Source organism: Siniperca chuatsi, linkage group LG15 (genome assembly GCF_020085105.1).
Source record: "Siniperca chuatsi isolate FFG_IHB_CAS linkage group LG15, ASM2008510v1, whole genome shotgun sequence".
NCBI classification, from domain to species: Eukaryota; Metazoa; Chordata; class Actinopteri; order Centrarchiformes; family Sinipercidae; genus Siniperca; species Siniperca chuatsi.
In genome coordinates this window covers 12,806,231-12,828,924 of record NC_058056.1, presented here as the reverse complement: position 1 = coordinate 12,828,924, position 22,694 = coordinate 12,806,231, and the positions used below count along the sequence as shown (strand labels likewise).

At 43.3% G+C, this 22,694-nt stretch overlaps 1 protein-coding gene across 4 annotated transcripts in view; it reads right to left on the bottom strand.

Moving 5' to 3' along the window:
- Window positions 1-2,126: 2,126 nt before the first annotated feature.
- Window positions 2,127-22,694, bottom strand: part of LOC122861685 (signal-induced proliferation-associated 1-like protein 1) — a 35,585-nt gene continuing 15,017 nt past the window's right edge. For 2 of the 4 annotated variants that reach the window (XM_044166449.1, XM_044166447.1), the window contains 21 exons: window positions 20,292-22,010; window positions 20,033-20,163; window positions 18,654-18,842; window positions 18,305-18,479; window positions 17,290-17,393; window positions 16,784-16,941; window positions 12,717-13,296; window positions 11,294-11,568; window positions 10,918-11,175; window positions 10,664-10,807; window positions 10,411-10,568; window positions 10,209-10,291; window positions 9,498-9,916; window positions 8,346-8,570; window positions 7,594-7,756; window positions 6,535-6,736; window positions 6,076-6,225; window positions 5,785-5,902; window positions 5,379-5,457; window positions 4,885-4,997; window positions 2,127-2,235 (listed from right to left, as the gene is read on the bottom strand). In XM_044166449.1, the coding sequence (XP_044022384.1) occupies window positions 2,142-2,235; window positions 4,885-4,997; window positions 5,379-5,457; window positions 5,785-5,902; window positions 6,076-6,225; window positions 6,535-6,736; window positions 7,594-7,756; window positions 8,346-8,570; window positions 9,498-9,916; window positions 10,209-10,291; window positions 10,411-10,568; window positions 10,664-10,807; window positions 10,918-11,175; window positions 11,294-11,568; window positions 12,717-13,296; window positions 16,784-16,941; window positions 17,290-17,393; window positions 18,305-18,479; window positions 18,654-18,842; window positions 20,033-20,163; window positions 20,292-21,783 (5,310 nt within the window). In that variant the 5' untranslated portion in view covers window positions 21,784-22,010 and the 3' untranslated portion in view covers window positions 2,127-2,141. Of the gene's footprint in view, window positions 2,236-2,996; window positions 4,998-5,378; window positions 5,458-5,784; window positions 5,903-6,075; window positions 6,226-6,534; window positions 6,737-7,593; window positions 7,757-8,345; window positions 8,571-9,497; window positions 9,917-10,208; window positions 10,292-10,410; window positions 10,569-10,663; window positions 10,808-10,917; window positions 11,176-11,293; window positions 11,569-12,716; window positions 13,297-16,783; window positions 16,942-17,289; window positions 17,394-18,304; window positions 18,480-18,653; window positions 18,843-20,032; window positions 20,164-20,291; window positions 22,011-22,694 lie in introns of those variants that run through there. The other 2 variants (XM_044166451.1, XM_044166450.1) reach the window with 2 other exon arrangements.

The window sequence follows — 22,694 nt, the reverse complement described above, 5'->3', positions numbered from 1 at the left end:
TGAGAGAGAGAGAGAGAGAGAGAGAGAGGAGGCAGGCAGGAGATGCTTTGCAATAGAGAGGGGCAGATCAAGTTGGAAAAGTGGGAGGCATGAAGGAATTAGAGAGAATATAAAGAGGAAAATAGGGGAGGGAGAAGAAAGACAGAGAGAGAAAGAGAGAGAGAGAGAGAGAGAGAGAGAGAGAGAGAGAGAGAGAGAGAGAGAGAGAGAGAGAGAGAGAGCAGTGGATGCACAGGGAAGAGAAAAGGAGGACAGAGGGATGCATACTGCAGCAGCGCCCACCAATGCTGAAAATGAGAAACATTTCATTAGGAGGATATTGAAATGCTAACATAAAAACAAGTTACTGTTACTAAGCACACACAGATGCCGGCTATAAATATATATTCCAGACTCTTTGAGCAAGCAACCTCAGAGATAATGCTTTTCAATTACTATTCAAAGCTTATGTGTGAGAGGCTATGATCCAAAGTTAGACACATTTCCACAACTTATATTTGTTTTTCTGAAGCTTTTTTTATTTCCTGGCATTACTATGAATTCCATTTTTTGTGCGTGAGGATGACAAACATGGTCTCTGTTTCTGTCTCCAGCTACTCCACTCTCGCATGTCTTCTCCTCCTTCCCTCTCTCTCCAAGGAAACTCTGGAATCATTCAAGCTTAAATGGCAACCCGAATGCATGAACCTTTTTTTCCTGCAATAAATGAGATCCCAAAAGCCTCCAAGGAAAATACTCCAGAAATACATGGCATGGCCAATTTGTGAATACATGCATGGAGAGTGAACACACACAGACACACACACATACAGATGTTTGTGTTGACAGAACCAGTTCACCAGTTATCAAAGAGCTATCTTGCTTGCTTTTTTTCACTGTGTGTTCATCTCTCGTTCAGCTGCGTGTTGTTATCCAATCAAAGGTCCTGTAAAGCCCCTTTCGTTGCTTTTGAAAATATTTGAGGCACTTCAACTATCCAGACACAGAAAATACATTGAATGAAAAGGTTTTTATCAAGCGAAATGGATGAAAAGCTCACTTCTCATTATTAAAAGTACAATGTGTTCAGGAGTTTTCTTCAGGCGCAAGCAGATGAAAAGAAAACTCAAAACTGCTGTTCTCAGTAAATGTGGTAACCAAGGGAAACCGAGGTCACACACCCGCATGTGAAACCATTCCTCGGCCCACGGTGCTTACCCCACACATTTCTCTAATACTTTTCAGCAGGTAAAGAGCAGGGCTGTATATCATATCTCCCTCCCATCCCCCACAGAGCTCTGCAACTCACAACTACACATCCACTTCTCTGCACATCTACCATATAGCAATATAACATAACCACCCATCCCATAGATTACAACAAACCACACACATGACCTACACTGCAGTGACTGCGATCAGCATATCTTCCTGTCCCATGAGCTGCTCCGGCATTAAGGAGTGCCATCATTAACAAGGTGACAGACAGACAGACAGACAGACAGACAGGCAGGCAGGCAGGGACTTCTCTAATCTGCTTTAAGGGGGCCAACCCTGCTATAATCTGCATTAATGCTAAATTATTGAACAGCCTGTTCATAGCCACACCTCTGCCAGACAGCAACACTACTGGCCACACACATGACACCACAGAGATCCTGCTTGCATGTAAAGTAATTGAAGGGGTGTGTTGTGTATTAATTACCTGAACAAATACATACAGTGTGGCTGATGTTGCGTCTAAACATGTGGAGATGCAGTGGAGACATTCATTATTTAAAGAAATAATTTAAAGGATAGGATCACAATTTTTCGAGTCATGATATTCATATCATTGGTACGTTGATAGAGATATCAGTCGCTCTGATGACTCCTCTTCATATTGGCCGTGCAGAGATCCCCTCCTGGTGCATTTTCAATATAGGAGATGGGGGACAGTTCACAGTCCTCGTCTTGTGCAAAATGTGTTCTGAAGTTCAGCCAAAGCTAATATGAGGCTTCAGCAGTCTGAGTTAGACAAATTAAGTTTGTATCTTCCAAAGATACAGTCTTTTTAATATGAAATTCCCTCTTTTTAGCCATGCTAGAAGGGTGGTATGTTGGTCTGTCGGCAGGCAGCTGAAATATCTCAATAACTATTGGATGAAATTTGCTACAGATGTTCAGGCCCCTAGAGAATCAGTTCTAATGACTGAAGTGATCCTCTGATGTTTCCTCCTTGTTACTATTCCTCCACTGCAGCTCATCAAGGAAACACTGTGGAAACAGAAGAGAGGATTTTGTACTAAAAAGACTAAAATTTTAGAAGATGCCCACTTGATTTATTTAACTCAGACTGCTGAAGCCTCAGCTCTAAATTAACAAATGCAATTTTGCACAGAAGTAGGACTGGATTTGTCCCCCATCTCTTCCATTGGAATCACATTAGAAAGGGATCTCTTCATGGCCAGTATGGTCAGGAGGAACAATTCTAGCTACCAATACCTCTATCAATGTACATGTGGCTACGTGAGTATTATTTAAAAAAAAATTTAAATGGGAGCCTATCCTTTAATCTAATTGACTAAATATCCCAAAACAGCTTTTAAGTCGCCATAACTCTGCAAGACATCACACTCCAGTCATTGCTTGGATCCATAATCGTCCATGTCTTCACACTGGCGTCTCAGGTTATCCTCATCCATCAATCTGTCTGATCTAGACTTGTCTCTGTCATGTCGACAGCCTTTGTGTAATCACGCCTAAGTGTAAAGACAGCAGCTCTCTGTTAATCACAATACAACAGCAGGCAGCCCCCTCCTGCCAGGCCACTGACAAGTATTCATTTACTCTTACAGCCACCTCAGATGGCCCCAGCTGTTAAATTACTTTTCCTGTTTTTGTCTGGTTAAAACATAATCAGCACGCCTTTTGGGAAACCTCTGTCTTTCTGTGCTGTTGATGATATTAATGGTGTGTCTAAATCACATCATATCTGCAACAAAACTCCACGCCAAAGACCACTCTGTGAGGCAAAGTGTAATTCAACAAAATATCTTTAATAGATATAAACATTTTTACACATCACAGCTCAATGGAAACAGAATCACATGCTGTCACACATGTTAAGAATGAAGGTGCAGGGGCGATCTGAAGGGCCCGGGACTCATTCGTCTGACTCCGGCTCATGGTCTTTGTCCTGTCTTATCCCCTGTTTATCTTTCATATTGGTACTTTCACTCTCCACTATATCCTAGCCAATAAAGCAGAAATACATCAAAAATAATCTTAAAAAATAAGAATGAAGGTGCAAATTCTGATGAATATCAAATTGTCCTTATATACAGTTGCACAGTATCTGAGTACAAAAGGAAACAGTTATGAGGCTTAAATACTTTGTCTGGTCATCTACAGACCAAATTCAGGTCAGGCTTACAAGCAGATTTACACACTACAGAAAACTCTGTAGCTGGAATTTAAGGATTTACACAATATTTTACTATGTAATCATATAGTGAACAGTACCGATTTAATCTAGGATCAGATTGAGGCCTTTTAGCATGCTATGGATGGAGGAGGGGGTCCATGTAGCATTTTACATTTTATCAACACTAGGTGGCACTGTCAATCAATCCACTGCAGCAGGCAAGGCTGGAAATAAACTAAGGACTTAAAAAAAAAGATTTAGTATTTTGGATCAAAAGTTAGCTTTTTCCTGTTGAAAACTTAATTTGGATTTAAAGGATATTCATATTGGATAGTAATCATTATAAGAACATGCAGATCTCTAACTGCATATGGCTGTTTTCTTATCTTGGACATCATCTTATTTATCGTCATAAATGCTCTTTATGTATCATATCAAGGGCAGATGTGAGAAAATAAATGTTAACATCATATATTTACAATAATCTGAATAAGTGACACTGAACGGTCAACCTCTATCTTTATGGTGCCCATATTGTTCTGTGTTTTTACAATATATATTCTTTTCATCAGCTTGTGACCAGTAGTCCTATATATACGTTTTACTTGCTTTTAACCCTCTAGAAATCAAACATTTGATACACTTGTACAATCTTGTTACATAGGCAGCACAGACTTGACCTTACCGTGTTTACAGTTCTGTGCTATGCAAAGGGTCTGCCTGTCTGTGTCTACCTACCCACGCTGCTACTGAAAAAGCAGAGTGTCTTACGGGGGATGACATCTCCCATCATCTCTTACAGCTTCTTTTCTTTTGGTTAGTAATAAAAAATAATCAGTGTTGTTATCACGAATTGGGAAAACTGAAGAATGTGTAAACAGCAATTCATTTACCACACACTCACTTAATTCTTAGAAAGTGTCAGCCACTATCAGAGGAATATGGGACTGTTTTCACCAAGTCTCGCATGGGATGAACACATTTTAAATTGTGTCAGAGCTTTTTAATTGGAAATCTGTTCACTTGTAATTAGGTTAGCTGGGGAGCTAAATGGGGACAGTAACTTTAAATCCCTTTAGGTTAGTTTCAACATCTTGCTGTCTCTGACATGCAGGGATACCAACAATCCATTAAATGGGACATAAAGCATCATATTTGTGAAATTCTAAGGAAGGGAGTGCATGCTGATCAAAACTGACACACAGTTGCACCACTTTTTCTTCTATTCCCCTGTTCTTTCCCAAAACAATGTAGTCTTTCATGGTGATCATTCTACAGAGCCACAAGGCTGAGGAAGGATGACATGTAAGTCCAGGTTGGCACTGGTTTGTAAAAGCCCAAGAGAAACAGTTTATGTTGTGAGTTTTATGAGTACTTCTGTTGTAAGTGCAGTGCTGAACAACCAATTTTCAGATTAGGTTGAGTAGTGGTCAAACTCCTAATGTAGAGCAGCCGGCGGCTATGTGCATCAGTTCATGTCGATGGTGTTAAAGACCCACTCTGTGAACTTCTTGAGCTTGGCTGAGGCGCTGTAGGACTCCTCCAGGAGACGCTGGTTGTCCTCTCGCAGGCCCTGGATCTGAGCCTGCAGTGATGCCTTGGCATCTTTCTCCTGGCGGTGACAAAGACATGCCTGAGCAATCTGATCTTAGATCTTGACATCAAAACATTTAACAAATTAGATATACTACATATTGTCAGTCTTATGTAATATGTACCTGTATTATAGTGTATTATATATTTTTTGCTTAGTACTTCTATTCCTCTGTGCACTGACGTGATAGTGAGCTGCTGTAGCAAAAGAGTTTCCCCTCGGGGATCAATAAAGTATTTCGGATTCTGATTCTGATTAATCTGTATGTTTGTTATTTATGTTACATGTAATTACATGTTCCATTCAATGCTCATAGCTTCTCCAATGGCTGTAATTGCTTTACATGCTGTATACCTCAGTATAAGGAGGACCTCTCGCTCTTATCGAACGGTAACTCACCTTCTTCAAGTCCTCCTGTAGCACCTTCACCATTGACTCCAGCTGGCTGACCTTCCCCATCAGGCAGACTGGAGTTTCTCTGTAAAAAAGGACAACCAGGACATTAGCTGGAACAAACACCGAAGCTTCAGAGTAAAGCAGTGGTTAAAGCTGCACCACAGTCAAAAGTTCCCTTTTCCAAGTCCTGTGAAATGTAGGTTTACAAACAGTTTCATTTCAGCCAAACACTATAGTTACTGATTTTACTGTTTAGCGTGCGGTCAACCAGAGTGGAGGACTAATTAGTGATATCAGCTGCAGTAGTGTTTGATTGGAGTGAAATCTGCAGTGTCTTCCATGGCACAGCGCTGGACACCAGTGAATTAAAGCAAACACTGGTCCCAGGCCATGACCTGAGGCCTCTTACCCAGGCGAGGGCTGTCTCAGCGGGGCTGCCTGAGGCTCAGCCTGCTGGGGGCTGGTGGCTGCTACGCTCTCAGCCATGGAGCTCTCCTCTTGGGCTGCTAGGAAGACCAGCCTCTGCTCTGAATAAAAAAACAGTTCGAAGATTATTATTACTGTAGATCTAGAGAGAGAACAAATACAGACTAACAGTGCCCTCTTCTGGTGAGAATGAAGATGGCAGATGGATTTTTCTTTTCTTAATCTTCACTTCCAAAGATTTCGAGGAGGAAATGAAAACACAGTGTGTGCCTACCCTCAAAGGCCTTGGCAGCATCTACCAGGTGGGCCCAGTCCAGCGGGCCATCTGCCCCAGTGTCAGGCAGGGGCATGAGGACAGCGTCCTGCAGCTGCTGCCTCTTCCTCTCCTGTTCTAGCTCTGAGCTCTCTGGGGCTGACAGGTCTCCTGGGAAGGAGAAACAGCAAAGTAAATCACACAGTACAGCATTTGTATCTGTTCTCACATGACAAAAAAATAGAGACATTTTGCATCCAACAGCAATGCTAAATTTAATTTGAGATTGTAGGTAATATGTCAAGCCGTTGGAAGTGTCTATGTTTTGTTTTTTGAGATTAAGATTGCAAACCTCATTATCTGAAGACTTACCATGTATTGAAAATCACATTATCCTACTTCATTATTCCAAAAAAAGGTCCACAGCACAATATGTATCACACCTCCACCTCTTCTATGATAAATACTGCTAAGATTCACCCAGGGATTTGTGTGACGCTCGCCGGTGTGGTCCATGGCGAGTGGTGGGTGAGCGTGGCACGGTGGAGCAGCTGAACAGAAGGTCAGTAGGCGTGTCACGCTGTCCACTGGAGGATGGCTCCCTCTGCCCGCTGTAAATACTCTCATCTGACAGGGTTCTCTGGAGGGAGCGACGAGTGGGCGGCGGACCCGGAAACAGTGGCTTCGGATAGGGATGGAAACAGACAATTGACAGGACTCAGGTAAGACAAAGTAAGAAATACTGCAAATGGTATTTAACTGAAAGAATCACTTTAAAATAAACACAAAGTAAAAAAGGATGTTATTATGTCAGTGGTTCCCAACCTTTTTTGTCAGACATACCCACACAGCCCTAGTTGAGCTTTATCGACCGTACCCGTCATGTTCCAAATAAGTTCTTATTAATGGATTATAAACTGGATGTTATTTAACACTATTAACTATATAAAAATGGATAATCTTAAAGTATTTTTTTTTCATACAATTGAACTGTCAATGTATAGTTTGCTTTGCTCAAGTTTTTTGTGCTACAACCACTTGGAGTGGCAGAAGCTGGATGTTTCAGCCATTTATATATTACTTTAAGCTAACTGTTTCAACTGTTTATCCATTACTTTTAGCTAACTATTACTTTTAGCTAACTATTTCAATTGTTTTATCAATTACTTTTAGCTATTTTAACTGCTAATCCATTACTTTTAGCTAACAATTTCAATTGTTTATCAATTACTTTTAGCTAACTATTTCAACTATTTATCCATTACTTTTAGACAGCCATTTCAACTTCTCTGCTTACTTGCTAACTAGCGTTAATGTGTTACAACTGACTCAAGTTGATGGGCAGCTTATTGTAAATATAATAGAGATCAGCATCACACCATTTTGTAATCTTTTTTTTTTTTTTAGTTCAGTTTAGTTGAGTTGGAAACTGCAGAATTACCCACTGGGATAAAGATACCCCTGGTTGGGAATCACTATACTACATTACCATGTTACAAGTATTAGTATCATCAATTAGGCCACAGCCTTTCTCAGTACCTTCTCTTCACTTGTAGTGGGTGGAGGGCTGTCAAGTGTGATGAGTTTCTTCAAGTCTTCTTCCAGGCTGGACTTGGCAGTGTGCCGCTGGGGCGACTGGCAACCCCGGAGATTGGCCCTGAGCTGTGGCTGACCACCCAGCAGACCATCACTCTGGTGCCGTCTGGAAAATAAGAAAGATTAAACGAAAAGGTAATAGAGTGGAAGAATGTAACAAAGCATGCCTGGGATTAAAGGTCAGCAATTCAAATTCTGAGATTGGATGGGAATCTCAAATCTCAAAATGTGATGTTGACATGCCATTGGCAAGACACTTCACCACTTAATTGCTTCACCAGGAAAAGTTGGTTTGTTGAGCAGCTGTACAGTGTGAAAACAGCAGTTGTCATCGACCACAAATGATGCAATCACCCTTTGGGCCAAACAATGATACATATGCTGCCTTGAATGAATGACAAAGGGCAATTACAGTATGTTTAGTCACCCTTCTCTGGGAACCATAAGAGCAACAGCCCAGCTACACCACATAGTGGTAGTATTGGCCAAATTAAAAAGGCATTAATATTAGGTGAGCAGTCAGTGGGACAAAATATGACAAAATATTCACTCCTTTCCGCAGTCTCTCAAACATCAACACCACCTACAGCAGGATGCATTTCTACACTGAATGATAATTTTCACAACATGCAGCACTGCAGGAAACACAGTTTTAAACATTCACAGATGTTTAGTAAAAACTATTCCTATCTTACTTGCGAGTGCTGCCAAAGTCCACAGAGTTGACGGTTCCCCCAGGTTTCCTCCAGCCAATCAGGTACTTTGAGGTCGCTCCTTGACGAGGGTAGAAACTCTTGGTCCCTGGGGACTGGCAGTTCGGGGACGTGGGTGAGGTGGCTGTAGCGACTGCCTCGTCTTGTGGCGACATGGGGCTGCAGCCCTGGCCCATCGGACTCCCTGAGTGGCCAGAACTGAGTGTGCTAGAGAAAGGGGGAGTGAGGTGAGACATATGTATGGGGAAAGGAAGACGTCACAGACTTTGATGTTCATGTAATTATAAAATATACAAGTACCAAGAGCAGATAAAGTGGTAGTACAGTACTATTCATTTGTAGGGTTTTTGTTGTTTAATTTGGCCTTGGTTCTAATAGTATGATTGATGAAGCATCAATATCTTTAATTTCAATGAAAATGAATTACCTCAGATGGCCACTTTTCTTCTAGTTCAAACATTTAAAAACATTTTAGTTGCATTAAGACTGTTTGCATGTATAAACAGAACATAAACAGATTCTCTTAAAAAACATTAGTTAACCTGTTCGATCACTACATCTCTTACCATCTCTGCAGATGGGATCAACTGATGAATTTATAGTTAAAAAATAGGACACAGTGTCCTTGCACTTAATTTCCAGCACCTTCGAATAACATTTCTCCGTAGTTTGACATGAAAGCTTGAGTTTTCAAACATCAAGTTTTGTGTCTGTGTGCAAGCGCACATGTGCGTGCACATACTATAAAACAAAGCTGCCAATGTACAGGTCTGGTGGAGTTATTTCTAGCTGAGTGAAGAAGAGAGTGAGGAAAGCTTTAGTTGATTCAAAGGAAGTGGGATTTAGAAGAGGGGGAACAGTGCTGAGCTCACAGTCTGCATTTCTAGCAATTTCAAGCACTTCCTTTCTATCATGGATAACGGGAGACGGAGATACATACAAATGCAAAACCACACACACACACAGTCATTTCAGTCTTCCCCTCTCCCTTTGCAGAGCTTTGGACTTCTACATCTGGGATGGTACAGGATATATCTGGACTACAATGAATCACTGTCTGTTTAATGAAACATTGATGCAAGGGCACAAATTCCTCAGCTGCCTACAGCTGACTCTAACACAACAGCAGCACACCTGGTGTGGGAGGCGGCATCACTCAGGTTGTAGGAGCCACTATCAGGAACCAGGGGAAAGGCTGATGGACTCTTCGCTGGGATCTCACTGCCTCCGATGGTGACAAGAGAGTCTGGTGTCGGAGGTGGAGTGTCTGTGGCCCTCTGGTTGCCTGCTGTGTCATCCTGCCATGGGATTTTGTCTTTGGCCCTGACGGCACCAGTGGAGGAAGCTGTGCTGCTTTGTGTGAGAGTGAAGGAAGTGGCGTCAATGCCGCTGTCAGTGGATGTGCCCTGAAGATAGCCGTTGAGCTCAAGATCACTCCGGACTCCTGAACGTGAGCCCACTTCATACCACTTCTCATCGCTGTGGGCGGAGCTGGAGGCGTTGCTCGAGAGTGTGTTGCTGCTCGACTGGCTGGATGAATACGGAGCTTCCGTCTATTCAGAGATGAGAAATCAAATTAGCATTTTCAAAACACTAAGTTTTTATAGTAGGCTACATGTTTAACTTGAATGACTTGGAGAACCCATAATGATATTGTAAGCTCAATCCACTGTCATTATTTAAGCGGATATTAGAAAGATTTTAATGACGGTCATTAGTGCATGTTGGTATACACATGTTGCAGCTCTTTGGTTACCACAGGGACTCCTTTATAAACTTGTAGCCTTCCATCAAATAGGAGCGAGGAAATTACATTCAGTATAGTGATTTTTTATTCCGGTTCACCTTAGTGCTTTTGTTGGGAGACATGTGGCTGCTCGGCTCTGACGGCTGGAGTCGAGGAATCACTGCCTTGGAAACCACAGTGTCTGTGGGAAGCAAAGACATATGAGTAGTGAAGTCTGCAGACAAGTGATAGCACAGTAAAAGTCATGTTTTATTCAATGCTATCGCTAATACTGAGACCAGAGTTCAGAGTTCCTCTTACCTGCACTGGTTTTGTCCCCCAGTTTGCTGGCCGCTTCCCCCTCCCCAGTTCGGTACCATCCAACACCAGTGCCAGAGCCCGCTTTGATCCCATTGACCCCCTCACCTGCCACATGTCGCACAGATGTTACAGGGGACTGGCAGTTGTTGTTATTAAACCTAGAGGGGAGACGAGGAAGGTCACCTATGTTGCCAGATAGTGCAGCAGGCCAATTTAGCATATGTAACCCATAGTGAGGGGCAGAAGAACTTACCCATCAGGCATAGACTTCTGCCTCCAGTGGTTGGAGCTCATGGTGTCTGTGTAGGAGAGGCTGGAAGGGGAGTTTGTGTTGTGCATTGTGCGACCCATCACAATGGAGCAGGCAAGAGCGTAGTTGTCGTTCCCTGGCGAATATCTGTGGCGTTGCAAAGTATGTCATTAAAGACGAAGTGTATACTGCAGCCAGAGAGCTTTGTGTTTAGTGTGTCTGCAAGTTTCATAACAGCATTATATTTATTTTGTGACCTTTTGGGGTTGAGGGGTCGCCCGTCGCTGGACACACTTCGTGGAATAGCAGCAGAGTTGCGGTCACTGAAGTCTGAAGGTGGAGCCTTGATCAGCGTTCCCCCTGTGCCAGCAGCGCGTGTTTGAGGGCTGGATGAGGTGCGTGGCCACTTGGTGTTGTTGTTGGTGGGGCGGAAGGGGAACTTTAACTCGTAGGGCATGCCCTCCTTGTGGTTCTTGTAATCCACTAGCGGCATGTGGTAGATTTCTGAGCAGCCTCTGTTGGCACATGAAGTGGTCACAGTCAGAATAGTTTAGAGACAGCCTCAAAAAGCCACAGACAGCTGCATTATGTGAAGTTTCTCTTGCATCTCTACATCATCTATATCCACTCTACCTGCGTGGTGTGGAGTCCTCATGTGGGGGAATGATGACCACCTTGACAGTAACAGAGGTTCTGAGCAGGTCGATCATCTGCTCGTGAGACAGTGAAGCCACCGACACCTTGCAAATCTCCACCAATCGGCTGCCCTGCCTGAGCCCAGCCTGCCAAGCATAACCATAGGGCTCCACCTCAGCAACAATGCCCTCAAAGTTGACATGAAAGCCCAGCTGGCCCAGGGCGTTACGGCGCAGGGTCATCTCTGTGGTCTGACTGCCCTTGGTCAACAGCTACAGAACAGATAAAGTGAGGGAGTGGAGGCACAGAAGGGTGAATCAGAGAAAGAGTAGAAGAAATGCATAATGTATAAAACTTTTAAACTATTTCTTAAAAGTCTTTTGCAGGTAAACTAATATGCCGTCTTTCACGCAACCACATCTTTTAAGATGCATCTGACACTAGCTCTAATCCCACCCAAGCTGTGGCACATATTTCAATCACATACTATAAATACTAAACACTTTAATTTAAATTATTCAGTACAGTCCCATTATAAGTGACTACTATTAGACACCCTGTCTAGCTCTTCATCTACCTGTGGGAAGTTAAATGAGAAGTAAATAGTAGTTAGTACAGCCCGGGAGCAAATCACTGAGCACCATTCCAGTTAGCTACAGTTCTGATGCATGTCATGATGCCCACAACAAAGGCCATGAAAAAAAGAAAAATAACACATTCCTGCTTTACATAGAAGGGCACACGCCAGCACTGGTAGCAGGCAACAGTAAATCTTTACTTTGTTTACCACCAAGTAGAACTGCAGTGTCAAAAAAATGATCCAAATGCACCACCGAAAAGCACTACCTTACCTACACCACATTGAAAACCTCAGTAATGATATCATATCACCAAATTACTATGTATTATGCTTAGCATGATTCATAATCATAGAGTCAACACAACAGCTGAGGTTTTTTGGTCACTGTATGATTTGAGGCTACGCCCTTATGTTGCTATATTAACATCAACAATACTTAGTTCTTATTTTTTCGTACTACTGTTGTCAAGGGAGTGGAATTAAGGGAATTATTATGAACTCACACATCATGAGACTGGAAGTCACTGATACCACTGAAAAACTTCCCTAATCTCTTTTTGCTTACATACCTGTTCTGGTTGCTTGATTGATGAAATGTATGTTTATTCTACTGTTTTAATCATTATTATCTGGATTGGATTGGATTTCGAGATAACTAGCTACAATGTAAATATAATGATAACAGTAGCATGCATTTAGATAGTCAGAGGTACAAGGACTGTGGTGTTCATTACAAGCTGTTTGTCAGAGTGTTTGGCTCAGTGTAGCCTCTGATAGCAAACGCAGATGGTGTGTGCTAATGAGATGTACTGTCAGAGACAGTAGTGGTGCCCCACTGACCTCCAGTCTTTTGACAACCTCTCCAAAGTCTTCTGTGTTGTTATTGATGGAGCGCAGTGATACACTCTCACCACGCTCATAGTAGATCTTCATGGAGGCGGGGCTCCCCGTTGACCAACCAATCACATCACGTGTGGCGCAGTTAAACACGACCGCTTTGGCCTCCTGATCCAACAGGATGATGAAGTCATTTGAAATTGCCAACAGGCATTCGCGTTCGGCACCGGCTACCTGATCTTCAGCATGAACCTGCCAGGTCACGGCCCCCAGGCTCCGAAGCTCCGCCCCACTGTATGGACGCACCTTCTCCCTTCGCTTGTGTGCCAGAGAGATGAAGGGGAACTTCCCAGTGGGTTCTACTGGAGTATTGGTCACATGACGCTCTGCCAAGTCTCGCAGATACTCCTGCCGTGTGCGTGTTGCCATTGCACCAAACTTATCTGACTTGTGGGCTGCGTTCTCAGCGTTGATGACTTTGCCCAACAGGAAGTCCCTGAAGACAGTGGACTTGGGGAAGGTCACGCCCTTGGGGATTGGTGGGCCAAACAAGGGAACGTCCTGGGAACGGGTGACAGCCACGCTGCAGAGAGAAAAAAAGAGGGGAAGGGTTTGAGGTCACTGCTATAGTATGTAAATAAACAAACATTACAATCCATACCTGTAAACCACTTTTTATAGACCTTTGCAGCAATGCACTTTAAAAGTATGGTTTGGTTTGATTCTATACAAAACCAATCTATACAAAAACTGTATAGAGTGTTGGATGTGGATATATGAAGACAAATACATGAAAATAAAATAACATAAAATATAAATAGCATGAACACAACAAGATGTTGTGCATAAAACTGAAGCATGACACAGGATAAAAAACACTAAAAGCTAACATAACTTATTTCCATGTCCTATAAGCGGGGGAAAAAAAGTTAAAAAGTTAAAAGTTGCAAGGACAAACAGCACATGGGCTTGTAAAAAAAAGTCTAGTGGAGACATCTTTACATAGTTTTCCCTAAGGTACTGTTGGCTTTGACCTGTTTCACTTGTGAGTATAAAGGAGGGCGTTCGAATTCCTACAGGCAAGGCTCTCCTCTTGTTACCCTCTACTGCTCCTATTCGATTTGCACACAATGGCTGAGTTGCATTACTATAAATTAGTGTGCAGGTGCAGGTCATGCTGTCTCATACCTGTCATAGGAAAACAGGCTCAATGTAGAACAAATTCAGCAAAATGTGCTTTCAAACATATTGGGGTTAATTTACCATTTGGGAAGACGTGTTTGGATTGTCAAATCAGTTGGTAGCATGTATGTACCCACTCTGGCGGTGTCATTTCTACTATAAAGTGTGAAGGTTATATGGAGGCTATAAGTGCATATATACATCCAGCGAGTAGCAAATACATTAAAAGCCCATGAGAACGAGAAATCCAAGACTTGGTCTTGCATAAGCTGATGTGACAGTCCTGACAAGTCTCCATCCAGCCCATTAAACAGATAACACAGCCATTGCCTGTAGCAGAAATGTTGCAAACCATGCCTGACTACACCCCAGCATATAAATACTATACATCCAATAACAGTTGACAAGCCAGCTCCCAATGCTGATACCCTGCCACTCTCTGCTACATCATGGTATGGAGAAGCAGTATTGCGGCTAGAGCTAGCAAGCACAAATGAACTACGTTTCCTAAACAAAGGTCTAGTTATGCAATCTCCCTTGCTGGCCCCGTGTGACTTTGAGGCAGCGGTTGAAAGCAGCAGATTAGCACCCCGCTGGCCCCGGGCCACTTACTCCTCTAATGCTCCGGTCTGGCTCAATATGACCTGAGCATTATCCACATCTCAGCAGCAGGCAACAACAGGCTATTAATAACTGGATGACTCAACAAATCATTACATACTCTTTATTAATAGAGATTAGAGAAGTAAAGACACCCCATTACTGACAGGGCCTTACGCAACATATAAAGACACAGTCATATGAAATGATGACAAAAAATCAAAACAAACAATAATCTCTTTGTGGGAAATCAAGCTAGTATGTGTGCGTGTAGGAATCTGTGTGTGTGTGTTTATGTTAGCAAATGTGTGACTAGCAATCAGCTGAAATCCACAGAGCTTGGTACCCAGCTAGTGACAAAGTCAAATCACTGCATCAACTACTCTGCATGGTTTTAACAAAACAAACACACCACAACCTACAAACATCTACACAAACACCTATAACTTACCTCCTAGTTTCACCAAAAAGTGACCATTAATTATAACAATATCCTGAATCTTTGTTATAATCAATGCATCCTCGGTCGATGGTAACTCGATTCTGTTCTGCAGCTACAATCAGACACTTCAGTTATGCTATTCCTTAATCCTTCTCTTGTCTGGACCCAAAAATTTTTTCCAAACCATCAGGGAAAAGCATCGATGGAAAGACAGTCAGGAGTGAAGTCTTAACATACGGTGCCTCGATCCAGAGAATGTGAGTAGAAGCCAAAGGCTGGGAGTGTGTGAGTGTCTCTGGGTGGGGTAGCTAGATTGTCCTCAAGGATTCTGTGTCCTGCGCCTCTCCATTTCATCCATAAGGCAAACAAGCAATTCACCCTTTCTCCTTTCTTTTTCCCAGAGTAAAAACGAAAACATGTGCCTTTAAGCCAAAAAGCAAGCTGAATGAAGGTGTCAACTAGTCGATGGGATGGCGTACCTGGTCAGAAAAAAAGGAACTTGCCAGAGAGATGAAAAGAAGGGCCCCAAATAAATTAGCCCAATTTTGAGGCTGGTGTTAGCTGAGAGACAGAAGGCTGGCCTGACCCGTCCGTTCCTGACACGGACTCTGTGAGCTCTGAGGGGACTCTGCTCTCAACAATCCTCCCCGCTCACATGCATGCCCGGGTGAAGAGAGCACTTCATGTGCATGGCACTAACTCCTTCAGACCATTCCAGCTCACGCTACCCAAAGGCAAAGTGGCAGGCAGGGAGAGGAAGAGGAGAAAGGAGGAGGCTTGTATTATATGAGTATGTGTGAAGAAAGAGCCTTTGAGTGAATTAGTGTGCATGGGAAAAAGTGTGTGCATATGTGTGTAACTGTGCAAGTGAGCATGAGAAAGAGGCAAAAAGGAGAAACAGGATAGGGAGCAACTATGTGTGTATAATATCTGTGTATGCAGAGCACAGAAAGTGTGTGTGTGTGTGCGGTGGGGTAGCGATGCATAAGTGTGACCGCCACAGAGTTGCAGTCTGATCATCACGAGGCCAAGAATCAGTCAGCAGGGGAGAAGATGAGGAGAACTCTCATCAGTTCGACAGCCACTGCAGGGCTAACCTATTCTATTTGACTATAATCAAACAAATGTATACTTATGCAGACATACAGAAGACATGAACATACACAATCCAGAAAGACGGGACGGTCACGCAACAGGCTTTTATGTTTGACCCATGCCTTCCAGTCAATGCTTTTGTCTTAATGCTACTGTAGCTACCTGCATAAAAACAACACCGCTGGTAGCACTGAAAGTGGTGTGGAGCTTTTAAGGGTCCCATAAAAAAGGGTCCAGTTCTGCACTGAGATGGGAAGATAAAACCAGATTTTTAGTCAACATTGCTACAGGGTTTGGTCAGTCTGGCCTACTTAAAATTGTAATGAGTCTCCTTAGTCTCCAGAGACGGTTATATATATTCATAGCTGGTGGGCTAACCTTAACCTCAGTGTCAATCGCAGTTTCATACTCATAATTCTCTGAAAGAGTAAACTGGAAACCTTTCCAAGGCTTTTGATAGGTTGTCAGATTTTTCAAAACCTGTACTTATCCAGGAAGAGGTTTTCTTCAGCACACATGCCACATACACCAACACTGTTTTTTCTTTCTTCCTTCCTTCCTTTCTTTGACAAACACTAACCACATAGCATGTGTACATGTGTAGAAGATAAAAAAAAAGACTTGGACACTTGTTTCTATTGTGATCCTCACACATTTACCGTACAGGTCTAAGCTCCATAGGTTGTTCATTACTTCAAGTTTAGCTATTTTTGTGCTGTGTTATCTCTGCTGGTCAATTACAAAGACCCACCTGTAGCATGTGTTGTCAGAGCAGGGATTGTGTACCCGTACGATGATGAAGACATGTTGAAAGTGAGAGCGAACAGCCTTGGGGGTGAAGGGGTGAGCACCGGGCTCCTGGAACACGATGGTCACTATGTCGTTCCCTATGTGGCGCTTCCTCAGCAACTAGTCATTGGAAAACAACAAAGTCTTAATTAGAGAAGTTTGGGACTTGAATCTGACAGCAAAGTCACACCAAACATATGGTACATTCCATGTAATGATAAAGTCATTACACAACACATGGCACTCGAAACATAACAAGTTTCTTCAGAATGAAAGTTGGATGGAAATCAAATCTGATACCTGATACAAGTTATATCATGCATTCATTTAAATGATGAATAGATGCAATTCATCTAACCTTCCTTTAAGGTTTTCTTCCGTACATCTGTTTCCAAACAAAGGAGTTTTCTATTTCCTGATACACAACTAAATGTAGTATACCACAAAGGCTGGGCTCTCCATCTTTACCTGTTGTTTGTTGTTGGGTGTGTAAGGCAGGAGAGTTGACACATGGAACATGATCTCATAGTCCTTGTAAGTCGTGTATAGGGAGTGAGTGCCCGTGGAATCCGCTGCAGGAAAAACAGCAATACAGTGTTGAGAACCATTGTACAATTACTGCCATCCATCTCTCTTACATGTGTATTCTGTGTGCTCAGTGTTTTCTGTGCAAGACAGGATGCAGTTTCACTATAGCCATAACAACTAGACAATAGTGAACTGTGGATCAATGTCAGCCTGGATAAGATGACTGCCAAAAGCAATGCTCAATCAGCTGTTTTACTCAAGTGTCATCCTGTAAGTGGAGCCCTTTGCATTTTTGTGTGACTTTACAGTTTCCAGTGTCTAAATGTTTAACTAATCAGACTTTAATTCAGTTTTTCTTTGTAGACAGCAAGGCCATAAACCAGAAATTATATACTTTTTCATTCAATCACCAAATCTTTGTATGTTTTAGTCAAGCCAGATGCAATCACAGTGCATCTATGTGCTCATTAGTACCACTGAGGGATTACTGTAGTGGACACGCCAGAGAGAAAATGATACTTAGAGAAGAGAGATGAAAAGAAAGGATAAGTAAAGTGAAAGTGTCACAAGGACAAAGCTGGTGAGAGAAAATTAGGTCTAGTGAAAGGAAATATTTGAACAAAAGCAAGATAAAGGAGCAAAATACAAGCACTATGAAGTATAGTGCAATATGAAGGAGCTTACCTGGACCTGAATTTAAGAGTCAAGCCCTTTCTTTGATTGCTAAAATTAAAGTGAAACTAGCTTACATCAGCACAGCTAGTAATAAAAAGTTGAGGCCATGAGATAGGCAGCAAAAGACACATTACATCTACAGTTTTATATGTGATCAAACATCAAGTCAACTACAATAATTGGTTGCTTTAAAGGTGCATCACAATCTGGGCCACTAATGAATAAAAGCACTAATTCTTTGTGTGAGTATGTGTGAGTAAGTGTATTTGGGAGTTGTTACTTTTGGTGTCCAGCTGGGCTCTGTACTTGGTGAAGCCCTTGAGGCGAACCTTCTCCCCCAACAGCTGAAGGAACTCTTCCAGGGCGGGACCAGCCGTCTCATTGTTGTACATCTCCTCCTCAGTGCTCTGGCCGGCTCGGCAGTACATCACCCCCACCTTCACCTGAAAACTCAGCTGGTGAACAGCACAGAAACAGATATATATTTCTTTAACAGTTCATGTCAGGACAGAGTACTACACAGGAACTCACAAAATACAAATTCCCTTTCTGTACAAATTCAGGCAAGCAATTGTACAGAGCCGCAAAAATTCTGTAAAATACCACTTTATCATGCTTTATCCTCCTACCCCTTGTTCATCCAGTTTCATCAGCTGCTCAGTGACTTTGGGTGTGTTGAGGGCCAGTCTGAGGCAGGGCAGATCCAGCTCAGGGAGAAGGTACTCAAGTACTTCTTTGATGGGCAGCCCACGGGTGGTGCCGTGCTTAGAGGTGGAAGGTACTGCATCCTCCAGGATGGAACCTCGAAGAGTTGTCAGCTGAATGGACAGAGATTATAGAAAGGAGTGTGAGAAGAGAAAGAATGCATCTCAGGAATCCATGGTGTGCTTTGAACTTTCTCTTGGAGATGGAACATACTGATAGTAAAACATGCCAGACCAAACACAGGAAAAACCTCGTTGAGGTTTTTAAAGTAGCACCATCCTCTTATTGTACTGTTAAAGAAGCTAAAACAACAAGACAATTATGAATCAAGGCCCTGGGTAAATAAAAAGTGGAACTGAGGAAGAGGAGGTGGGAGGGCTTGTCCAAGCATTCTGTGTGCACAAAGTCTGCATTGTGCTGGGCTCTGGGAGTGAACTCAATCACTCGGCTATCATAAGCAGCTGGAACGGACCGAGACGTTCTCTCCTACAAGCTTGAGGCTGTGCAGGGCCTGTGTTTACAATGGATCTGTGTTCCCCATGTTTGGAAGGTAGGATAGGGGGCGGGGTCCTGTTGTACTACAGTCTAAAGTGCGGGGGTTTAATCACATGCACCTGTCCTACTTCAGTCCACAACAAACAGCCTCAGGCAGGTGCCTTTACTCTTTGTCTGAGAATGTACATCCATATAATAAATCCCATAATCCAAAACCCCAAACCAAACACGGAAGACTGGGAGCCAACATTGCAACTAAATATGACTAAGTCTATTTTACTCTAAGTCTATTATACTAAATAAGTCTATTTTTACCTAAACACAGAAGTTAAGCTCTCCACACAGTGGTTTGAGGTTGTTGGGCACTGACAGGCCTTGGAGGCTGGAAGATGAGTGCACTTCCTGAAGTTTCTTCACACATTGCTGATACTGGGTGACAGCTGATTAGCCCGAGGGCTGGTTGCATAATAAGAAACAAGGACTGAGACTGGTTTTACCTCGAGCTGGTCTTCCTAGTATGTAGCAGGCATAGTTGTAATTGAACTACACACACCTTCTATACAGATAAACAGGATATAAGATCCAAGCAAGCATGTCTTAACTGTCTATTAACACAAAAATGCCAACAAAATGAATGATGTCAACCAAAATAATTTCCTTAACTTTCCCAAATTTGTGAGTGCAAAAATAATAACGGACTGCATCATTAAATGCTGTGGGCAGATTCACTCCAGAGGAGGAAGGATTGATGGGATGTGGTGCTGAGGTTGAGGTTGGGGTGTAGGAAGAATAGGACACTATGGCTGACCTCGCTGGTTCTGAAGATGAGGCGGTAGTTATACTGCTGGCCGTGCTCCTTGTCCTCCTCCAGCTTCTCCCTGCGCAAACTCACTGCCACTGGACCCAGCGCCTCGTCTATCCCAAAGTAGTTCCAGTGCTCTGAGGTGGAGGAAGTGGCAGAGAAGCAAAATTTAAAAACATCTGCTAGGTAATATCAAACTGCTTTAAACAACACACATTCATATGCTAATGAGTATATGTAATGAAAGCAGTTAAATGAATCTTACCCCTAAGGTAGAAGAACTTCCTATAGTAGTAGGCTCCCAGGTCCACGTGCTCCACAATGTATTGTTTGCCCTTTTCGCTGATTGTGCTGGGGCCTTCCTTTGGACCCTCTAGCACTGCTACACCAGCATTTGTGCAGTGCGTGCTCACAGATGTTTCATACAAGATTCCTTCCCCACTCAGGGTCCCTGAACCACTGTTACCTACTCCACCACCCACAAGCCCATGATACCCTGCCCCACCTGCTCCCAATCTGCGCCTCCCATAGCCATCAGCATCTATCTCATTGCGGAAGCAGGGGCAACTTAGCAGCATTTCATTGCTCTGTTCATCCCCTGCATCCAGACCAGGACTGTCCCTCGAATTGAGCTCTTCCTGGCTGCCACTTGGGGAGCTGTAAGGCAAGCTGTGTGTGGATGAGAGGGTGGAGGTAGCCGAGGCTACAGCAGCAGCAGATGCCCCTGTGGTGGTGTTTTTCCTCTTGCCTGCAATCTGCCGCAACTGAGTAACTTCGTTGAGGTCAAACAGCATGCTTTGAACATCATAGTGGGAAAAGCCTTTCTGACACACCCAGGGTTTGAGAGGGGGGCCCATGTCTTCTGTCCGGCTGTCCTCTACGTCAGACCCCACTCTGGGGGAGTCTGACTCACCCCGCACGTTCCGAAGTATACGGAATATAGACTCACTCCCTGTCTCAGATTTAGTTCGTCTCTTTGGGGGCTTATCTCTGTCCTTGGCTTTAGGAGGCTGGCTCTCTATGGCATCCTCCTGGAGATCAGTGTTGGCCTGCTTGGTCCCGACATTCAGCATGTCCTCCAGTTTCTCTGGAGCAGGGCTACGCTGGTCAAATTTGTCCCCTTGATAGCCCTTAAGCATTTCAAAGAAGCTTTCTCCAGATGCTCCATGCTGATCTATTGAAGAGGTGCTACCATATTCACGATGAAGAGGGGACCATTTGACTCCCGATGTTGGACCCCAATCTTCTCCACTGTCTCCACTGCCTTCCATCTCACTGATAGTCATGTCACTGTTGCTGCGCTGACGGATGCGTCTCTGTCGTGGGTTTCTATGTGCAGGACCTCGATAGTCTCCCGGGGCTAGGTAATGGGTGTCAGGGCTGTAGTTGTTAGCCTGGGCCTGGGTTCGATTCTTCAGAGTATTGTGAATGTTACGTAGCATTGAGGAGTCCTGAGGGCTCATTATAGAGCCTAACTTAATGTGACTTTTTCCAGCAGAGGGCACACCAGAGTTCTCAGGCTCTGTAGTTGAGTGCCACACAACCCCTGTAATGTCTTTCCTTGGGGGCCAGTCAGCCACCCGAGCCCGTACACCCATTTTAGGCACTCCTGTGCTCACAGTGGCATGGACATTATCTGTGCGAGTTGGCACAGCCCCTCCATTGACCATACGGAGGTGGCGGGTGTAAAACTCATCAGTGGCGGGGATGGAACCCCCAACAGTGCGCTCCATGGGTGGGCACTTCAGGCTGGTCATGACACCAGTGCCAAAGGCTAAAGGCACTTAGTAGGGAGACATCGCTGCCTCTGAGATGGGATGCTGCTCCCTGACTTCATGAGCAGGTTGATTGTCTGGATCAACAAGTGAAGAGGCAGAAAAAGGGAAGGGGGAAGACCACCTCTTCAGCACTCAAGCCTGCATACTGCTTCCTCAACTGTGTCGACACTGCCACTTGGCATTTTTCTTACTCCAAACATACAATCCTGAAAAGAAAAGAAAAATCAGTTAGTACATATAGTAAGCGTCTGGAGAGCAGATACACAAATACATCTGTTTCCTGACTCACACAACATTCCCTTACATATATAAGACTGGAAATAAGAGAAACCAAGCTGGGTAACAGGTCTTAAATTAATAAGCTGTTGAAATATTATCCTTAATATTGGAAAACCATTTGACTTTACACTTGATTGGCTCTGATTAGTGCCCTGTTACACTCTCCTTGACATGGGAGAAAGCTCAATGGTAATTACAATCTCACTTCTTAAGCTAAGCAAGCAAATATCTCCACTTTTTTACAACTCTGAAAATTCTAAATATTTATTACTCATCAACGCCACATCTGACCTAAAATCAAAACAGGTTTCGATTCAGTGTGGTTTTAGGGCATCTAGTAAAAGAACTTTAGTATCTGTCGTTTCTTCTCCGTAGAAAGTGAGATATAAATCAACAAACCTGCCTGCAGAACAGAACGTGGATGATTTTATTTTCCTTTGACGGCTTTTTACAAGCCAGTGAAAAGTCACTGGCATGTTCAATTTCAGATAAGGGGGCCTACTTTTCAAACCAATTTCAGAATAAACATCGAGGGAGAAACATGAAAGCTCAGCCAAATTCAAAATTAGTTCAATAATGTGTGTGATATTTCTTGAAAGTCTGAGCAAAAT